General features: G+C 47.8%; 1 protein-coding gene across 1 annotated transcript in view; it reads left to right on the top strand.

The window, feature by feature from the left end:
• The first annotated feature begins 4,130 nt into the window (after positions 1-4,130).
• Positions 4,131-18,952, top strand: part of LOC144942383 (protein RUFY3-like) — a 44,277-nt gene continuing 29,455 nt past the window's right edge. The window contains exons 1-2 of the mRNA XM_078869216.1: positions 4,131-4,441; positions 18,096-18,362. Of these exons, the coding sequence (XP_078725342.1) occupies positions 18,101-18,362 (262 nt within the window). The 5' untranslated portion in view covers positions 4,131-4,441; positions 18,096-18,100. The remainder of the gene's footprint in view (positions 4,442-18,095; positions 18,363-18,952) is intronic.

Genomic DNA, 18,952 nt, shown 5'->3' with positions numbered 1-18,952 from the left:
CACCGACTCACCACACTGCAGGTCACAACAACTCACCCATCCACTCACTCACCCACCCATTCGCCACAATGCAGGTCACAACACACCCATCCACTCACTCGCCCAATCACCCATCCACTCGCCCACTCACCCACCCACTCGCCCACTGACCCACTCACTCACCACACTGCAGGTCCCCCTCACCTCGCTTTCTACGCCTCTCGTACTGCTCCACTTGAGAATTCTCTCCTCCCACCACCGTCTCTGTAACCCAAGTTAATAACCTCGCTTAATTACAGAAACATTGCTACACTCGTTATCTATTACCACTCCGATAGTGCTGTTTGTTGCTGGCCCTTGGCGTATCAGGCCTATGGGGCCCGTGCTCGGCAACTTTGTTTTAAAAATAATATTCAGTGAACTGCAGCTGAAGATTTCTAGATTTGAAGTTTTCGTGACTGTTTTTTTCGCTAAAGTCACGTAGGTGAAAACAAAATAAAAATAAAACAACTAAATTAAATCACAGTGATTTAATTTAGTTGTTTTATTTATTTTGTTTTCACATCCGTGACTTTACCGAAAAAACCAAAGAGCATGAAGGACCATTTCCCGAAACGTTACCACCTATTACACGTTATTTTCCTTTTAAGTCCCTTCAAGGGTTCACGTTCAGAATCAAAGTCTTTATTTCGACAGCAGGAGGAATCCGATTAGCTATGAAGCTCATTTTTCACAGATCTCCAGTAGGGGTGGGTCAGAATGTGAGAACAAACGATACAAGTGTCGGAAAGGTAAACAAATAAAATCTTACTATTTTGTTTAATCAGGTAAAGGCCACGGAGTATTTGAGCTTTTTCAGAAGTGACCTGGCCACAAATGATAGCTCAACGACATGGCGTATGTACACATTTATAGCAGTCAAATCATCTCAATATTGTCATCCAAACGCACGTTTCTAAATCTAGGGGGAAAAATCGGAGGACCCGGATGAAAAAAAAATCCACGGGACCACAGGGAGAACATGCAAACTCCAGTGTTGGGATCGAACCCACGACCTCCTGCATACCAGTCGATGAATTTAACATCACACCACCATGGCGCCTCTTAAATAAAAAAAAATTGGTTCAATTTGCATTAGTACATCAATTTCCACGCTTAAAAAAGGCAGTAAAACAACAGCAAAAAAAACAGTCCTAGACCACACCAAGACAACACACAGTCCCTCAATAAAATCGCACGTTAACACATTGTCTTGCGGAGGGAGCTGGTAGGAACGTTGGGTTGCTCGGTCAATGGCCAGGGTCAACGGCGGCGTGGTGTATTCCGCAAATATGCCCGACTGTGAGGGCGGGCACAAGCCGGCGTGAGTAGGTTAAAGGTTGAGTTTTATAAGGGCACCAAGGGGTGACCAGCCCCTCCCCACCCAGCCCCTTCCCACCCCTCCCACCCCCCACCCAGCCCCACCCTCCCCACCCAGCCCCTCCCCACCCAGCCCCTCCCCACCCTCCCCACCCAGCCCCTCCCCACCCTCCCCTCCCCACCCAGCCCCTCCCCACCCTCCCCTCCCCACCCAGCCCCTCCCCATCCTCCCCACCCAGCCTCTCCCCACCCTCCCCTCTCCACCCAGCCCCACCCCTCCCATTGTTGGATTCACGACGGACGGACGGACACAATAATCCCCTGTGGGCTGGTGGAACCAGGTGGTTCCTACCAGTATAAAAAATAGGTTCAATTTGTATTAGTACATCAATTTCCACGCTTGAAAAAGACAGTAAAACAACGGCAAAAAACCAGTCCCAGACCACACCAAGACAACACACAGTCCCTCAATAAAATCGCACTTTAAAACTGAACTATCGAGTTGATTCTATGTGACCTGCAGATGAGAGCTTGGAGAGACCAGGATAGAGGAGTCTCTTTCGCAAAAGTGACTCTGGGTCACCAAAATGACAAAAAACAATAAAACATAAAACAAAGTACGTACGTATGTACGTTGACCTTCTTTTGCACCGTACGTAGCCAACCGTGCTAATCGGAGGTGCGAGAATTAATCTCCATATATATAAAAGTCAAAGTTGTGATTATGTGTGTCTGTTCAAAATGTTTAGCGTACTTCCCGACATGCAACAAACTGGAAATTTGCCATGTGGGTACTTTCCAGACTGTACACCATGCAAACATTATAAAAATACACTTTTTGGGGGGGGGGGGAGCTCAATAATGCATAATGTTTTTGCACGGCCAGTGAGCTGTGACGTCACATCTGTCACGTGACCCGCGCACGTGGAAGCGTAACGCATTGTAGTGTCGTGGTTAGCGCGCTGCGCTACGAACCCGGCGACCTGAGTTCGATTCCCGTTCACGGCCACTACCGGTGACGATTATTTCAACCGCTCCTGGGCCTCCCCTAAGTCGACTCAGCCTCAAACGAGTAACTGGTGTGGTGTGTGAACATCGCCACTGGGGAGACAAAGGCGGCCGGATGTGGTGGATCCAAGTCCCGGGCGAAGCCGGGTAGTACAGCTATAGCTAAAAATAAATCAGAACAAAAAAACAACTGTGTGATGAGAAATCAATAATTCTGCATGAACGTAAATGAATGTTATGTCACAAATTCACCCTTCGAAATGTAAGCATTGACACAGTGCAAGGCCATGCTCCAGGGCTGGTTGGGGTGTAGATTAACCTGACCCTGTCATGATAATGTGGAATCTTCCCACCGTAAGCAAACAAAATTATTGTAATTTTTATTTCGATTTAAAGCTTTAGTGACTGCAGGGATTCATATTCTTGGTTCTTTCGGTAAAGTCGCGTAGACGGGAAATAATAAAATAAGAAAAAGAAAACGTCGTGAGAATTGTATTGCTTTCTTTTTTTTCTTTTTTTCTTTCCCTTCTACGTGACTTTACCGAAAGAACCAAGAATATTAAAGACTTGTAATATATTTTTTTTTACTCGTAGGCTTTCGCGACCAATTACACCTAGCACCATCAAGCTGTCTCCTGATGATGCTGGTTGTAGTTACTGGCGAAACCTCGGACTCGAATTGTAAATGCTGTGGGTTTACTCTCCAACACACCAGTGTGCTGTTCAAGTTTCATGTATTAGGTATAGTCCTGTGAGCCATTCGGCTCTTGAATCGGGTGCAACCGCAACAAACAAAAAACAAAAACACGAACAAGAAAACATCTTAAAGTGACTAAGTGACTATGTACAAACAGAAAATCCAAGAAAAGACAGCAAAATATTGCAGAAAAAGCACCGTACACCAACGCTGTGTGCACAAATCCCAGTGGGATGGAAGTCAAACAACAACAACCACAAGGCAACTTAGATTAAGGCCATCAGTCTAACTCCGTACTACAACAAACAAACATGGCAAACCAAAACACTTTTCGAAATCACCAAAATAAAGCCATGAAAGCAATGAAACAGTGATCATAGGAACAATGATGGAATTCATCTTCTTGGTTCTTTCGGTAAAAGTCACGTAGAAGGGAAGTAATAAAATAATAAAAATAAAACATAATAAAATAATTCTCACGACTTTTCGGCCACAACGCAAGCAGCCGTCCTCAGGTGAAACCAATTTTCACAATAAACGACATAAACAACATGTACTACCAAAACCCTGCAGCAGAGTAACGAATTGGCATGTTTTGTTTACGTAACAAACCTTACTAATTGTCTGTGTCGGGTGGTGGCGGCTCTAACGACACATTTATATATTTACGTGATCTAACCCCTAAAAAAAAACTCTAATATGGATATTTGCTTTACTTCTAGATTTGAAGCTTTCGTGACTGCAAGGATTCATATTCTTAGGTTTTTTTCGGTAAAATCACTTGATACAGCTATCGTGCTGTGACGGTTCCACCTGAAGACGGAAGCTTGTGTTGCCTCCGAAACGTCGTGATTTTTATTTTTTATTTTATTTTTATTACTTTACTTTGATTAATTTTAATTTTTTACCTACGTGACTTTACCGAAAAAACCTAAGAATATTTGCTTTACCGTTGGGCGTCGAGTTTGGATAGACCGCGTGGCGCACGTGGTGGCGTCACGTGATCAGACTCGAGAACAATAGGGGTGGGGGGGGTCCAGGGGGGTGGGAGGGGGAGGTTGCAGCCTGGGCGGGGGGTAGGGCGTGGCCGGAAGCTGGGACCACGCCCACTGCGGAGGGAGAGAGACAGCTGAGGCCACACACACACAGAGCGAGAGAGCGAGAATATTAACAATCGCATTGCACTCGTTGCTATTATAACAGTCGAGATTTAAACAAACCGTACCATCGTCAAAAAATAATTATCACAATAATATTCGTATTGCAGAAGGAGTGCGCATCGCCAACAATTAGATTGTTGTTGTTGTCGTCGTTGTGAAATTGGTTGATAATCTCCGGGCGACTGAGGAGGGGCGGTGGGTCGTGCTGGGAGCGGAGACTGCCCGAATACGAGCGAGAGTAAGCAACATCATTATCAGCAACATCGTCATCAGCAACATCGTCATCAGCAACATCGTCATCAGCAACATCGTCATCAGCAACATCGTCATCAGCAACATCATCATCAGCATCATCAACATCATCAACATCATCATCAACATCATCCTCAGCAACATCATCAGCAACATCACCATCAGCAACATCACCATCAGCAACATCATCATCAGCAACATCATCAACAACATCATCATCAGCAACATCATCAACATCATCCTCAGCAACATCATCAGCAACATCACCATCAGCAACATCATCAGCAGCAACGTCATCCTAATCAACATCATCAGCAACATCACCATCAGAAACATCATCATCATCAGCAACATCATCAGCAACATCATCAACATCATCATCAGCAACATCTTCCTCAGCAACATCATCAGCAACATCCCCAGCAACATCATTAGCAACATCATCATCAACATCAGCATCATCAGCAACATCATCATCAGCAACATCAGCAGCAACATCCTTCTCAGCAACATCATCATCAGCAACATCATCATCAGCCGCAACATCATCAGCAACATCATCAGCAACATCATCCTCATCAGTCGCAACATCATCATCAGCAACATCCTCCTCAGCAACAACATCAGCAACATCCTCCTCAGCAACATCATCAGCAACATCATCCTCATCAGTCGCAACATCATCATCAGCAACATCATCATCAACATCATCATCAGCAACATCATCCTCATCAACATCATAACGTCGCATTACAATAACAGCGTATATCACCACCATTAACAGCAGCATCATCATCATACGCATAGCAGCATTTAAACAAAAGGATTAGAAACATCAGCAGCATCGAATAACAATATCATCGGCCGCATCATCAGCCGCATCATCAGCAGCATCACCATCATCATCGGTAATGGCAGCAGTAGCAGCAGCAATAACAAAGGATACTAGCATCAGCGGTACCATTACCTATAATAACATCATCATCAGCAACAATAACATCATTATTATCATCAGCAGCAGCAATATAATTGCCAGCAGCTGTAGCATCATCAGCAATATGATCAGCAACATCATTACCTCTAACAGCGTCATCAGCAATAGCAGCGTCATCAGCTGAAGAATTAACAGCAGTAGCATCAATAAATGGCAACAGCCGGAGATACATTATCATCATCAGCAGCTGTGGCATCATTATAAATACTATCATCAGCCTTATCAGCAATGGCAACACGTAAATAATGTTATCAGCACCGCCGATGTGTATGTTATTGCTGCTGCTGCTGCTGATGATGATGTTGATTGATCATGACGATGTGTATGTTGCTGCTGCTGATGATGGGGGTGTTGTTGCTGATGTTAATATTGCTGATTCATTAGCAGCACCTTTTGAGCACAATCACCAATATCATCGTGATGTAAAATCATCACCGTATATGTATTACCATGTATGATCAGCAGCAGCAGCAGCATCGTCATCATCTAGAATTGCATCAGCAGCAGCATCAACTGAGTCAACACCAGCACGGGCATCCGCATCATCAATACATATTTACTGTATCATCAAATAATTGATCATTACAGCATCAGCATAATCGGCGCCATCGCTGTCGTCACATCGTTTTGTTTGCATTCGGGATAGGTTCGACCTCATCACCACGATCATCATCACCACCACGATCACCATCATCAACACCACGATCACCATCATCACCACCACGATCACCATCATCAACACCACGATCATCATCACCACCACGATCACCATCATCAACACCACGATCACCATCAACACCACGATCACCATCATCAACACCACGATCACCATCATCAACACCACGATCACCATCATCAACACCACGATCACCATCATCACCACCACGATCACCATCATCACCACCACGATCACCATCATCAACACCACGATCACCATCATCACCACCACGATCACCATCATCAACACCACGATCACCATCGTCAACACCACGATCACCATCATCACCACCACGATCACCATCAACACCACGATCACCATCATCAACACCACGATCACCATCATCAACACCACGATCACCATCATCACGATCACCATCATCACCACCACGATCACCATCATCAACACCACGATCACCATCAACACCACGATCACCATCATCACCACCACGATCACCATCAACACCACGATCACCATCATCACCACCACGATCACCATCATCAACACCACGATCACCATCACCACCACGATCACCATCATCACCACCACGATCACCATCAACACCACAATCACCATCATCACCACCACGATCACCATCAACACCACGATCACCATCATCAACACCACGATCACCATCACCACCACGATCACCATCAACACCACGATCACCATCATCAACACCACGATCACCATCATCAACACCACAATCACCATCAACACCACGATCACCATCATCAACACCACGATCACCATCATCAACACCACGATCACCATCATCACCACGATCACCATCATCACCACCACGATCGCCATCAACACCACGATCACCATCATCACCACCACGATCACCATCAACACCACGATCACCATCATCAACACCACGATCACCACCACGATCACCATCATCAACACCACGATCATCATCACCACCACGATCACCATCATCAACACCACGATCACCATCAACACCACGATCACCATCATCAACACCACGATCACCATCATCACCACCACGATCACCATCATCAACACCACGATCACCATCATCACCACCACGATCACCATCATCACCACCACGATCACCATCATCAACACCACGATCACCATCATCACCACCACGATCACCATCATCAACACCACGATCACCATCGTCAACACCACGATCACCATCATCACCACCACGATCACCATCAACACCACGATCACCATCATCAACACCACGATCACCATCATCACCACCACGATCACCATCATCAACACCACGATCACCATCATCAACACCACGATCACCATCATCACGATCACCATCATCACCACCACGATCACCATCATCAACACCACGATCACCATCACCACCACGATCACCATCATCACCACCACGATCACCATCAACACCACGATCACCATCATCAACACCACGATCACCATCATCACCACCACGATCACCATCAACACCACGATCACCATCATCAACACCACGATCACCATCATCAACACCACAATCACCATCAACACCACGATCACCATCATCAACACCACGATCACCATCATCAACACCACGATCACCATCATCACCACGATCACCATCATCACCACCACGATCACCATCAACACCACGATCACCATCATCACCACCACGATCACCATCAACACCACGATCACCATCATCAACACCACGATCACCATCACCACCACGATCACCATCATCAACACCACGATCACCATCACCACCACGATCACCATCATCACCACCACGATCACCATCAACACCACGATCACCATCATCAACACCACGATCACCATCATCACCACCACGATCACCATCAACACCACGATCACCATCATCAACACCACGATCACCATCATCAACACCACAATCACCATCAACACCACGATCACCATCATCAACACCACGATCACCATCATCAACACCACGATCACCATCATCACCACGATCACCATCATCACCACCACGATCGCCATCAACACCACGATCACCATCATCACCACCACGATCACCATCAACACCACGATCACCATCATCAACACCACGATCACCACCACGATCACCATCATCAACACCACGATCATCATCACCACCACGATCACCATCATCAACACCACGATCACCATCAACACCACGATCACCATCATCAACACCACGATCACCATCATCACCACCACGATCACCATCATCAACACCACGATCACCATCATCACCACCACGATCACCATCATCACCACCACGATCACCATCATCAACACCACGATCACCATCATCACCACCACGATCACCATCATCAACACCACGATCACCATCGTCAACACCACGATCACCATCATCACCACCACGATCACCATCAACACCACGATCACCATCATCAACACCACGATCACCATCATCACCACCACGATCACCATCATCAACACCACGATCACCATCATCACGATCACCATCATCACCACCACGATCACCATCATCAACACCACGATCACCATCACCACCACGATCACCATCATCACCACCACGATCACCATCAACACCACGATCACCATCATCAACACCACGATCACCATCATCACCACCACGATCACCATCAACACCACGATCACCATCATCAACACCACGATCACCATCATCAACACCACAATCACCATCAACACCACAATCACCATCATCAACACCACGATCACCATCATCAACACCACGATCACCATCATCACCACGATCACCATCATCACCACCACGATCACCATCAACACCACGATCACCATCATCACCACCACGATCACCATCAACACCACGATCACCATCATCAACACCACGATCACCATCACCACCACGATCACCATCATCAACACCACGATCACCATCACCACCACGATCACCATCATCACCACCACGATCACCATCAACACCACGATCACCATCATCAACACCACGATCACCATCATCACCACCACGATCACCATCAACACCACGATCACCATCATCAACACCACGATCACCATCATCAACACCACGATCACCATCATCACCACCACGATCACCATCAACACCACGATCACCATCATCAACACCACGATCACCATCATCAACACCACGATCACCATCAACACCACGATCACCATCATCAACACCACGATCACCATCATCAACACCACGATCACCATCATCACCACGATCACCATCATCACCACCACGATCACCATCAACACCACGATCACCATCATCACCACCACGATCACCATCAACACCACGATCACCATCATCAACACCACGATCACCATCACCACCACGATCACCATCATCAACACCACGATCACCATCACCACCACGATCACCATCATCACCATCACGATCACCATCAACACCACGATCACCATCATCAACACCACGATCACCATCATCACCACCACGATCACCATCATCAACACCACGATCACCATCACCACCACGATCACCATCATCACCACCACGATCACCATCAACACCACGATCACCATCATCACCACCACGATCACCATCATCAACACCACGATCACCATCATCACCATCACGATCACCATCATCACCACCACGATCACCATCATCAACACCACGATCACCATCACCACCACGATCACCATCATCACCACCACGATCACCATCAACACCACGATCACCATCATCAACACCACGATCACCATCATCACCACCACGATCACCATCAACACCACGATCACCATCATCAACACCACGATCACCATCATCAACACCACGATCACCATCAACACCACGATCACCATCATCAACACCACGATCACCATCATCAACACCACGATCACCATCATCACCACGATCACCATCATCACCACCACGATCACCATCAACACCACGATCACCATCATCACCACCACGATCACCATCAACACCACGATCACCATCATCAACACCACGATCACCATCACCACCACGATCACCATCATCAACACCACGATCACCATCACCACCACGATCACCATCATCACCACCACGATCACCATCAACACCACGATCACCATCATCAACACCACAATCACCATCATCACCACCACGATCACCATCAACACCACGATCACCATCATCAACACCACGATCACCATCATCAACACCACGATCACCATCAACACCACGATCACCATCATCAACACCACGATCACCATCATCAACACCACGATCACCATCAACACCACGATCACCATCATCAACACCACGATCACCATCATCAACACCACGATCACCATCATCACCACGATCACCATCATCAACACCACGATCACCATCAACACCACGATCACCATCATCATCACCACGATCACCATCATCAACACCACGATCACCATCATCAACACCACGATCACCATCATCAACACCACGATCATCATCATCACCACCACGATCACCATCATCAACACCACGATCATCATCATCACCACCACGATCACCATCAACACCACGGTCATCATCAACACCACGATCATCATCATCATCACCACGATCATCATCATCACCACCACGGTCACCATCATCAACACCACAATCATCATCATCATCACCACGATCACCATCATCAACACCACGATCATCATCATCAACACCACGATCATCATCATCATCAACACCACGATCATCATCATCAACACCACGATCACCATCATCAACACCACGATCATCATCATCAACACCACGATCATCATCATCATCATCATCACGATCATCATCATCAACACCACGATCATCATCATCAACACCACGATCATCATCATCAACACCACGATCATCATCATCAACACCACGATCACCATCATCACCACCACGATCACCATCAACACCACGATCACCATCATCAACACCACGATCACCATCATCAACACCACGATCACCATCAACACCACGATCACCATCATCAACACCACGATCACCATCATCAACACCACGATCACCATCAACACCACGATCACCATCATCAACACCACGATCACCATCATCAACACCACGATCACCATCATCACCACGATCACCATCATCACCACGATCACCATCATCAACACCACGATCACCATCAACACCACGATCACCATCATCATCACCACGATCACCATCATCAACACCACGATCACCATCATCAACACCACGATCACCATCATCAACACCACGATCATCATCATCACCACCACGATCACCATCATCAACACCACGATCATCATCATCACCACCACGATCACCATCATCAACACCACGGTCATCATCAACACCACGATCATCATCATCATCACCACGATCATCATCATCACCACCACGATCACCATCATCAACACCACAATCATCATCATCACCACGATCACCATCATCAACACCACGATCATCATCATCAACACCACGATCACCATCATCAACACCACGATCATCATCATCAACACCACGATCATCATCATCAACACCACGATCATCATCATCAACACCACGATCACCATCATCAACACCACGATCATCATCATCAACACCACGATCATCATCATCATCACCACGATCATCATCATCAACACCACGATCATCATCATCAACACCACGATCATCATCATCAACACCACGATCATCATCATCAACACCACGATCATCATCATAAACACCACGATCATCATCATCAACACCACGATCATCATCATCAACACCACGATCATCATCATCAACACCACGATCATCATCATCAACACCACGATCACCATCATCAACACCACGATCATCATCATCAACACCACGATCACCATCATCAACACCACGATCATCATCATCAACACCACGATCATCATCATCATCACCACGAGCACCATCATCAACACCACGATCATCATCATCAACACCACTATCATCATCATCAACACCACGATCATCATCATCAACACCACGATCATCATCATCAACACCACGATCATCATCATCATCACCACGATCATCATCATCACCACCACGATCACCATCATCAACACCACGATCATCATCACCACCACGATCACCATCATCAACACCACGATCATCATCATCAACACCACGATAATCATCATCATCACCACGATCATCATCATCAACATCACGATCATCATCATCACCACGATCATCATCATCAACACCACGATCATCATCATCATCACCACGATCATCATCATCAACACCACGATCATCATCATCAACACCACGATCATCACCAACACAACGATCATCATCATCAACACCACGATCATCATCATCATCACCACGATCATCATCATCAACACCACGATCATCATCATCAACACCACGATCATCATCATCAACACCACGATCATCATCATCATCACCACGATCATCATCATCAACACCACGATCATCATCATCATCACCACGATCATCATCATCAACACCACGATCACCATCATCAACACCACGATCATCATCACCACCACGATCACCATCATCAACACCACGATCATTATCATCAACACCACGATCATCACCAACACGAGCATCATCATCACCACGATCATCATCATCACCACGATCATCATCATCACCACGATCATCATCATCACCACGATCATCATCATCACCACCACGATCATCACCAACACGATCATCATCATCACCAGGATCATCAGCACCACGATCATCAACACCACGATCACCATCACCATCACCACCACGATCATCGTCACCACGATCATCATCATCACCACGATCACCATCATCAACACCACGATCACCATCATCAACACCACGATCATCATCAACAACACCACGATCACCATCATCACCACCACGATCACCATCATCACCACCACGATCACCATCATCAACACCACGATCACCATCATCACCACCACGATCACCATCATCAACACCACGATCATCATCATCACCACCACGATCACCATCATCAACACCACGATCATCATCATCAACACCACGATCATCATCATCAACACCACGATCATCATCATCACCACGATCATCATCATCAACACCACGATCATCATCATCACCACGATCATCATCATCAACACCACGATCATCATCATCAACACCACGATCATCATCATCAACACCATGATCATCATCATCATCACCACGATCATCATCATCATCATCACCACGATCATCATCATCAACACCACGATCATCATCATCATCACCACGATCATCATCATCACCACGATCATCATCAACACCACGATCATCATCACCACCACGATCACCATCATCAACACCACGATCACCACCACGATCACCACCACGATCACCATCATCAACACCACGATCACCATCACCACGATCACCATCACCACCACGATCATCATCACCACGATCATCATCATCACCACCACGATCATCATCACCACGATCATCGTCACCACGATCATCATCATCATCATCACCACGATCACCATCACCACCACGATCATCATCACCACGATCATCATCATCACCACGATCATCATCATCATCACCACGATCACCATCACCACCACGATCATCACCACCACGATCATCATCACCACGATCATCATCATCACCACGATCACCATCACCACCACGATCATCACCACCACGATCATCATCATCACCACGATCACCATCACCACCACGATCATCATCATCACCACCACGATCATCATCACCACGATCATCATCACCAAGATCATCATCAACACCACGATCATCATCAACACCACGATCATCATCATCAACACCACGATCATCATCAACGCCACGATCATCATCAACGCCACGATCATCATCAACGCCACGATCATCATCATCAACACCACGATCATCATCAACGCCACGATCATCATCAACGCCACGATCATCATCAACGCCACGATCATCATCATCAACACCACGATCATCATCAACACCACGATCATCATCACCACCACGATCATCATCAACAACACCACGATCATTATCATCATCAACACCACGATCATCATCATCAACGCCACGATCATCATCAACACGATCATCATAACCACTATTGTCATCAACACCACGACCATCATCACCAGGATCAACACCACCACCACGATTAACAACACCACTATCGTCATCAACACCACGATCATCATTATCATCATCACGATCATCATCACGATCATCATCAACGCCACGTTCCTCATCACCACGATCATCATCAACGACACGAGCATCATCGTCACCATCATCAACAACACGATCATCAACACCACGATCATCATTAATGGCACGAGCATCATTAGTACCACCACGAGCATCATCAACACCACGATCATCATCATCATCATCACCACCACCATCATCACCACGATCATCACCAACACCACGATCATCATCACCACCACGATCATCATCACCACGATCATCATCATCACCACCACGATCATCATCACCACGATCATCGTCACCACGATCATCATCATCATCATCACCACGATCACCATCACCACCACGATCATCATCACCACGATCATCATCATCACCACGATCATCATCATCATCACCACGATCACCATCACCACCACGATCATCACCACCACGATCATCATCACCACGATCATCATCATCACCACGATCACCATCACCACCACGATCATCACCACCACGATCATCATCATCACCACGATCACCATCACCACCACGATCATCATCATCACCACCACGATCATCATCACCACGATCATCATCACCAAGATCATCATCAACACCACGATCATCGTCATCAACACCACGATCATCATCATCAACATCACGATCATCATCAACGCCACGATCATCATCAACGCCACGATCATCATCAACGCCACGATCATCATCATCAACACCACGATCATCATCAACGCCACGATCATCATCAACGCCACGATCATCATCAACGCCACGATCATCATCATCAACACCACGATCATCATCAACACCACGATCATCATCACCACCACGATCATCATCAACAACACCACGATCATTATCATCATCAACACCACGATCATCATCATCAACGCCACGATCATCATCAACACGATCATCATAACCACTATTGTCATCAACACCACGACCATCATCACCAGGATCAACACCACCACCACGATTAACAACACCACTATCGTCATCAACACCACGATCATCATTATCATCATCACGATCATCATCACGATCATCATCAACGCCACGTTCCTCATCACCACGATCATCATCAACGACACGAGCATCATCGTCACCATCATCAACAACACGATCATCAACACCACGATCATCATTAATGGCACGAGCATCATTAGTACCACCACGAGCATCATCAACACCACGATCATCATCATCATCATCACCACCACCATCATCACCACGATCATCACCACCACCACGATCATCATCAAGGCCAGACTGGGATCCGCAACCGAATTCCCTCCCTCACCTCCATCACTCCACTCCCTCCCATCCCCTTCTAACCCCATCACTCCCTCCCTCCCATCACTCCCATCACCTCCTTCACTCTCTTCCTCAATCACCCCCCTCCCTCCATCACCTCTTCACTCCTCCCCTGCCTCCTTCTCTCCTTACCTCCATCACCTCTTCACTCGCAGCCATCACTTCCTTCACTCCCTCCATCACCTTTATTCCATCACTTCAGCTTCACTCCATCCATCACCATCACGTTCACTCCCTCCATCACCATCACTGCGTGGTGATGGGGAGCTGTAGTGTAGTGGTTAGCGCGATGCCTTACGAACCCGGCGACCCGAGTTCGATTCCTGCTCACCACTGACACCAGTGACGATTATCTGAACCGGTTTCTGGGCCTCCCCTAGGTCGACTCAGCTTCAAATGAGTTTCTGGTGCGGTGTGTAAACATCGCCACTGGGGATGTTAAAGCGGCCGGGCGTGGTGCTGGCCTCCCACCCCCTCGTGTGCCGTGCCGGCTAACAGCACTTGCCCCAACAATCTGTTAAGGCTATACGGGGGAACTTCGTCTTTGGTGCTTATGATGATGTTGATGATGATGTTGATGGTGGTGGTGACGATGGTGATGACGATGATGTTGTTGGTGATGAATGTAATGGTGTTGATGATGTTACTGATGTTGATAGTGTTGATGGTGTTGATGGTGAAGCTGGTGGTGATGGTGATGGTGAAGGTGAAGCTGGTATTGATGGTATTGATGCTGTTGACGGTGAAGATGGTGTTGATGGTGAAGCTGGTGGTGATGGTGAAGCTGGTGGTGATGGTGATGGTGAAGCTGGTATTGATGATGTTGATGGTGTTGATGATGTTGATGGTGAAGATGGTGAAGATGGTGTTGATGGTGAAGCTGGTGGTGATGGTGATGGTGAAGCTGGTATTGGTGATGTTGATGGTGTTGATGGTGAAGATGATGTTGATGGTGAAGATGGTGTTGATGGTGAAGATGATGTTGATGGTGAAGATGGTGTTGATGGTGAAGATGGTATTGATGGTATTGATGGTGAAGATGGTGTCGATGGTGAAGTTGGTGGTGATGGTGATGGTGAAGCTGGTATTGATGATGTTGATGGTGTTGATGGTGTTGATGGTGAAGATGGTGTTGATGGTGAAGATAATGTTGATGGTGAAGATGGTGTTGATGGTGTTGATGGTGTTGATGGTGTTGATGGTGTTGATGGTTAAGCTGGTATTGATGATGTTGATGGTGTTGATGGTGAAGATGATGGTGAAGATGATGTTGATGGTGAAGATGGTGTTGATAGTGTTGATGGTGAAGATGGTGTCGATGGTGAAGTTGGTGGTGATGGTGATGGTGAAGCTGGTATTGATGGTGTTGATGGTGAAATTGGTGTTGATGGTGAAGCTGGTGGTGATGGTGAAGATGGTGTTGATGATGAGGCTGGTGTTGATGTTGATGATGTTGTTGACGATGATGGTGATGGTGAAGCTGGTCTTGAAGATGATAATGGTGATGATGTTGACGATGATTTTGATGATGACGACGATGATGATGATGGCGTCGATGGTGATGATGTCAATGGCGTTGAAGATGCAGCTGAGCGTGATGGTGATGCTCATGTTGATGATGATGGCGACGATGTTGACGGCGGTGATGGTGCGGCAGGCGTGATGGCGATGCTCATGTTGATGTTGATGATGTTGACGGCGGTGATGGTGCGGCAGGAGTGATGGCAATGCTCATGTTGATTATGTTGATGGCGGTGATGGTGCGGCAGGCGTGATGGCGATGTTGATGTTGATGATGTTGACGGCGGTGATGGTGCGGCAGGCGTGATGGCGATGCTCATGTTGATGTTGATGATGTTGACGGCGGTGATGGTGCGGCAGGCGTGATGGCGATGCTCATGTTGATGATGATGATGATGTTGACGGCGGTGATGGTGCGGCAGGAGTGATGGCAATGCTCATGTTGATTATGTTGATGGCGGTGATGGTGCGGCAGGAGTGATGGCAATGCTCATGTTGATGATGTTGACGGCGGTGATGGTGCGGCAGGCGTGATGGCGATGCTCATGTTGATGTTGACGATGATGATGACGATGTTGACGGCGGTGATGGTGTGGCAGGCGTGAATGCGATGCTCATGTTGATGTTGACGGCGGCGATGGTGCGGCAGGCGTGATGGCGATGCTCATGTTGATGTTGATGATGATGATGTTGACGGCGGTGATGGTGCGGCAGGAGTGATGGCGATGCTCATGATGTTGATGACGATGTTGACGGCGGTGATGGTGCGGCAGGCGTGATGGCAATGCTCATGTTGATATTGATGATGTTGATGGCGGTGATGGTGCGGCAGGCGTGATGACGATGCTCATGTTGATGTTGACGATGATGGCGGTGATGGTGCGGCAGGCGTGATGGCGATGCTCATGTTGATGTTGATGACGATGTTGACGGTGGTGATGGTGCGGCAGGCGTGATGGCGAGCGGCGCGTCTCCCCCGCCCCCCGGCTCCGAGCTGCCCACGCCGCTGCAGGACAAGATGGCCGCGTCGGCGCGCGAGACCATCTACCTGTGCAACTTCCGCGTGTCGGTGGACGGCGAGTGGCTCTGCCTGCGCGAGCTGAACGACATCTCGCTGGCGCCCGACGGCGCCAGGACCCCCTCCGCCGCGGGGGCCGGGGGCACCGGCGCTGGGGGGGCCATCACCGGGGCAACGGGGGGGACTGCCGGCGGCCCAGGTGGGTGAGGGGAGTGGAGCGACCTCGGCCGCTGCCCCCCTCCCTCCCTGTCGCTCCGGGGGGGGGGCGGCACCTGCCCAGCTGCCCGCCAACGCCCCCCCCCCCTGCCCCCCACTATAGCCCCTCCCCCCTCCCCCGCCGATATCTCCTCTCCAATTTTTAATGAATGTATATCCTTCCTTTCATCTATCTTATTCAGCTCGGCTGCATTCACATGTACCGCTCTGAATTCTATGTCGAGCGCGTTGGTCAAGGCGCTGTCTAAATTGCGTTGAACTTCTTTCGCACCGTACATAGCCGACCATGATGCTAATCCCAGGTGCGGGTGAAGGACAACAAACCAAACACAGAAACGCAGTTCTAAAGAAATTCCTTTGTCCATGTAGATGATGATTTAAAAGTGCACAGCCCCAGTGGCTTCTGAACATCGGAAGGAAGAGCTTTCCAGAATGCCGCAGAAGCCAAAAGCCGCTGCTGCGAGGATGACCGGAGTTTGTGTGATGGTTTATGCTCAGAGGTCGCAATCGGGTACCAGATACCCGTACCCTACCCGATACCCGGCTACCCGTATCCGGGTACCCGTTTGCGAC

Source organism: Lampetra fluviatilis, chromosome 27 (genome assembly GCF_964198595.1).
Source record: "Lampetra fluviatilis chromosome 27, kcLamFluv1.1, whole genome shotgun sequence".
In the NCBI taxonomy this organism is placed as follows: domain Eukaryota; kingdom Metazoa; phylum Chordata; class Hyperoartia; order Petromyzontiformes; family Petromyzontidae; genus Lampetra; species Lampetra fluviatilis.
Note: the sequence above shows the minus strand (reverse complement) of the source record. Positions and strands in the feature narration are given on the sequence as shown.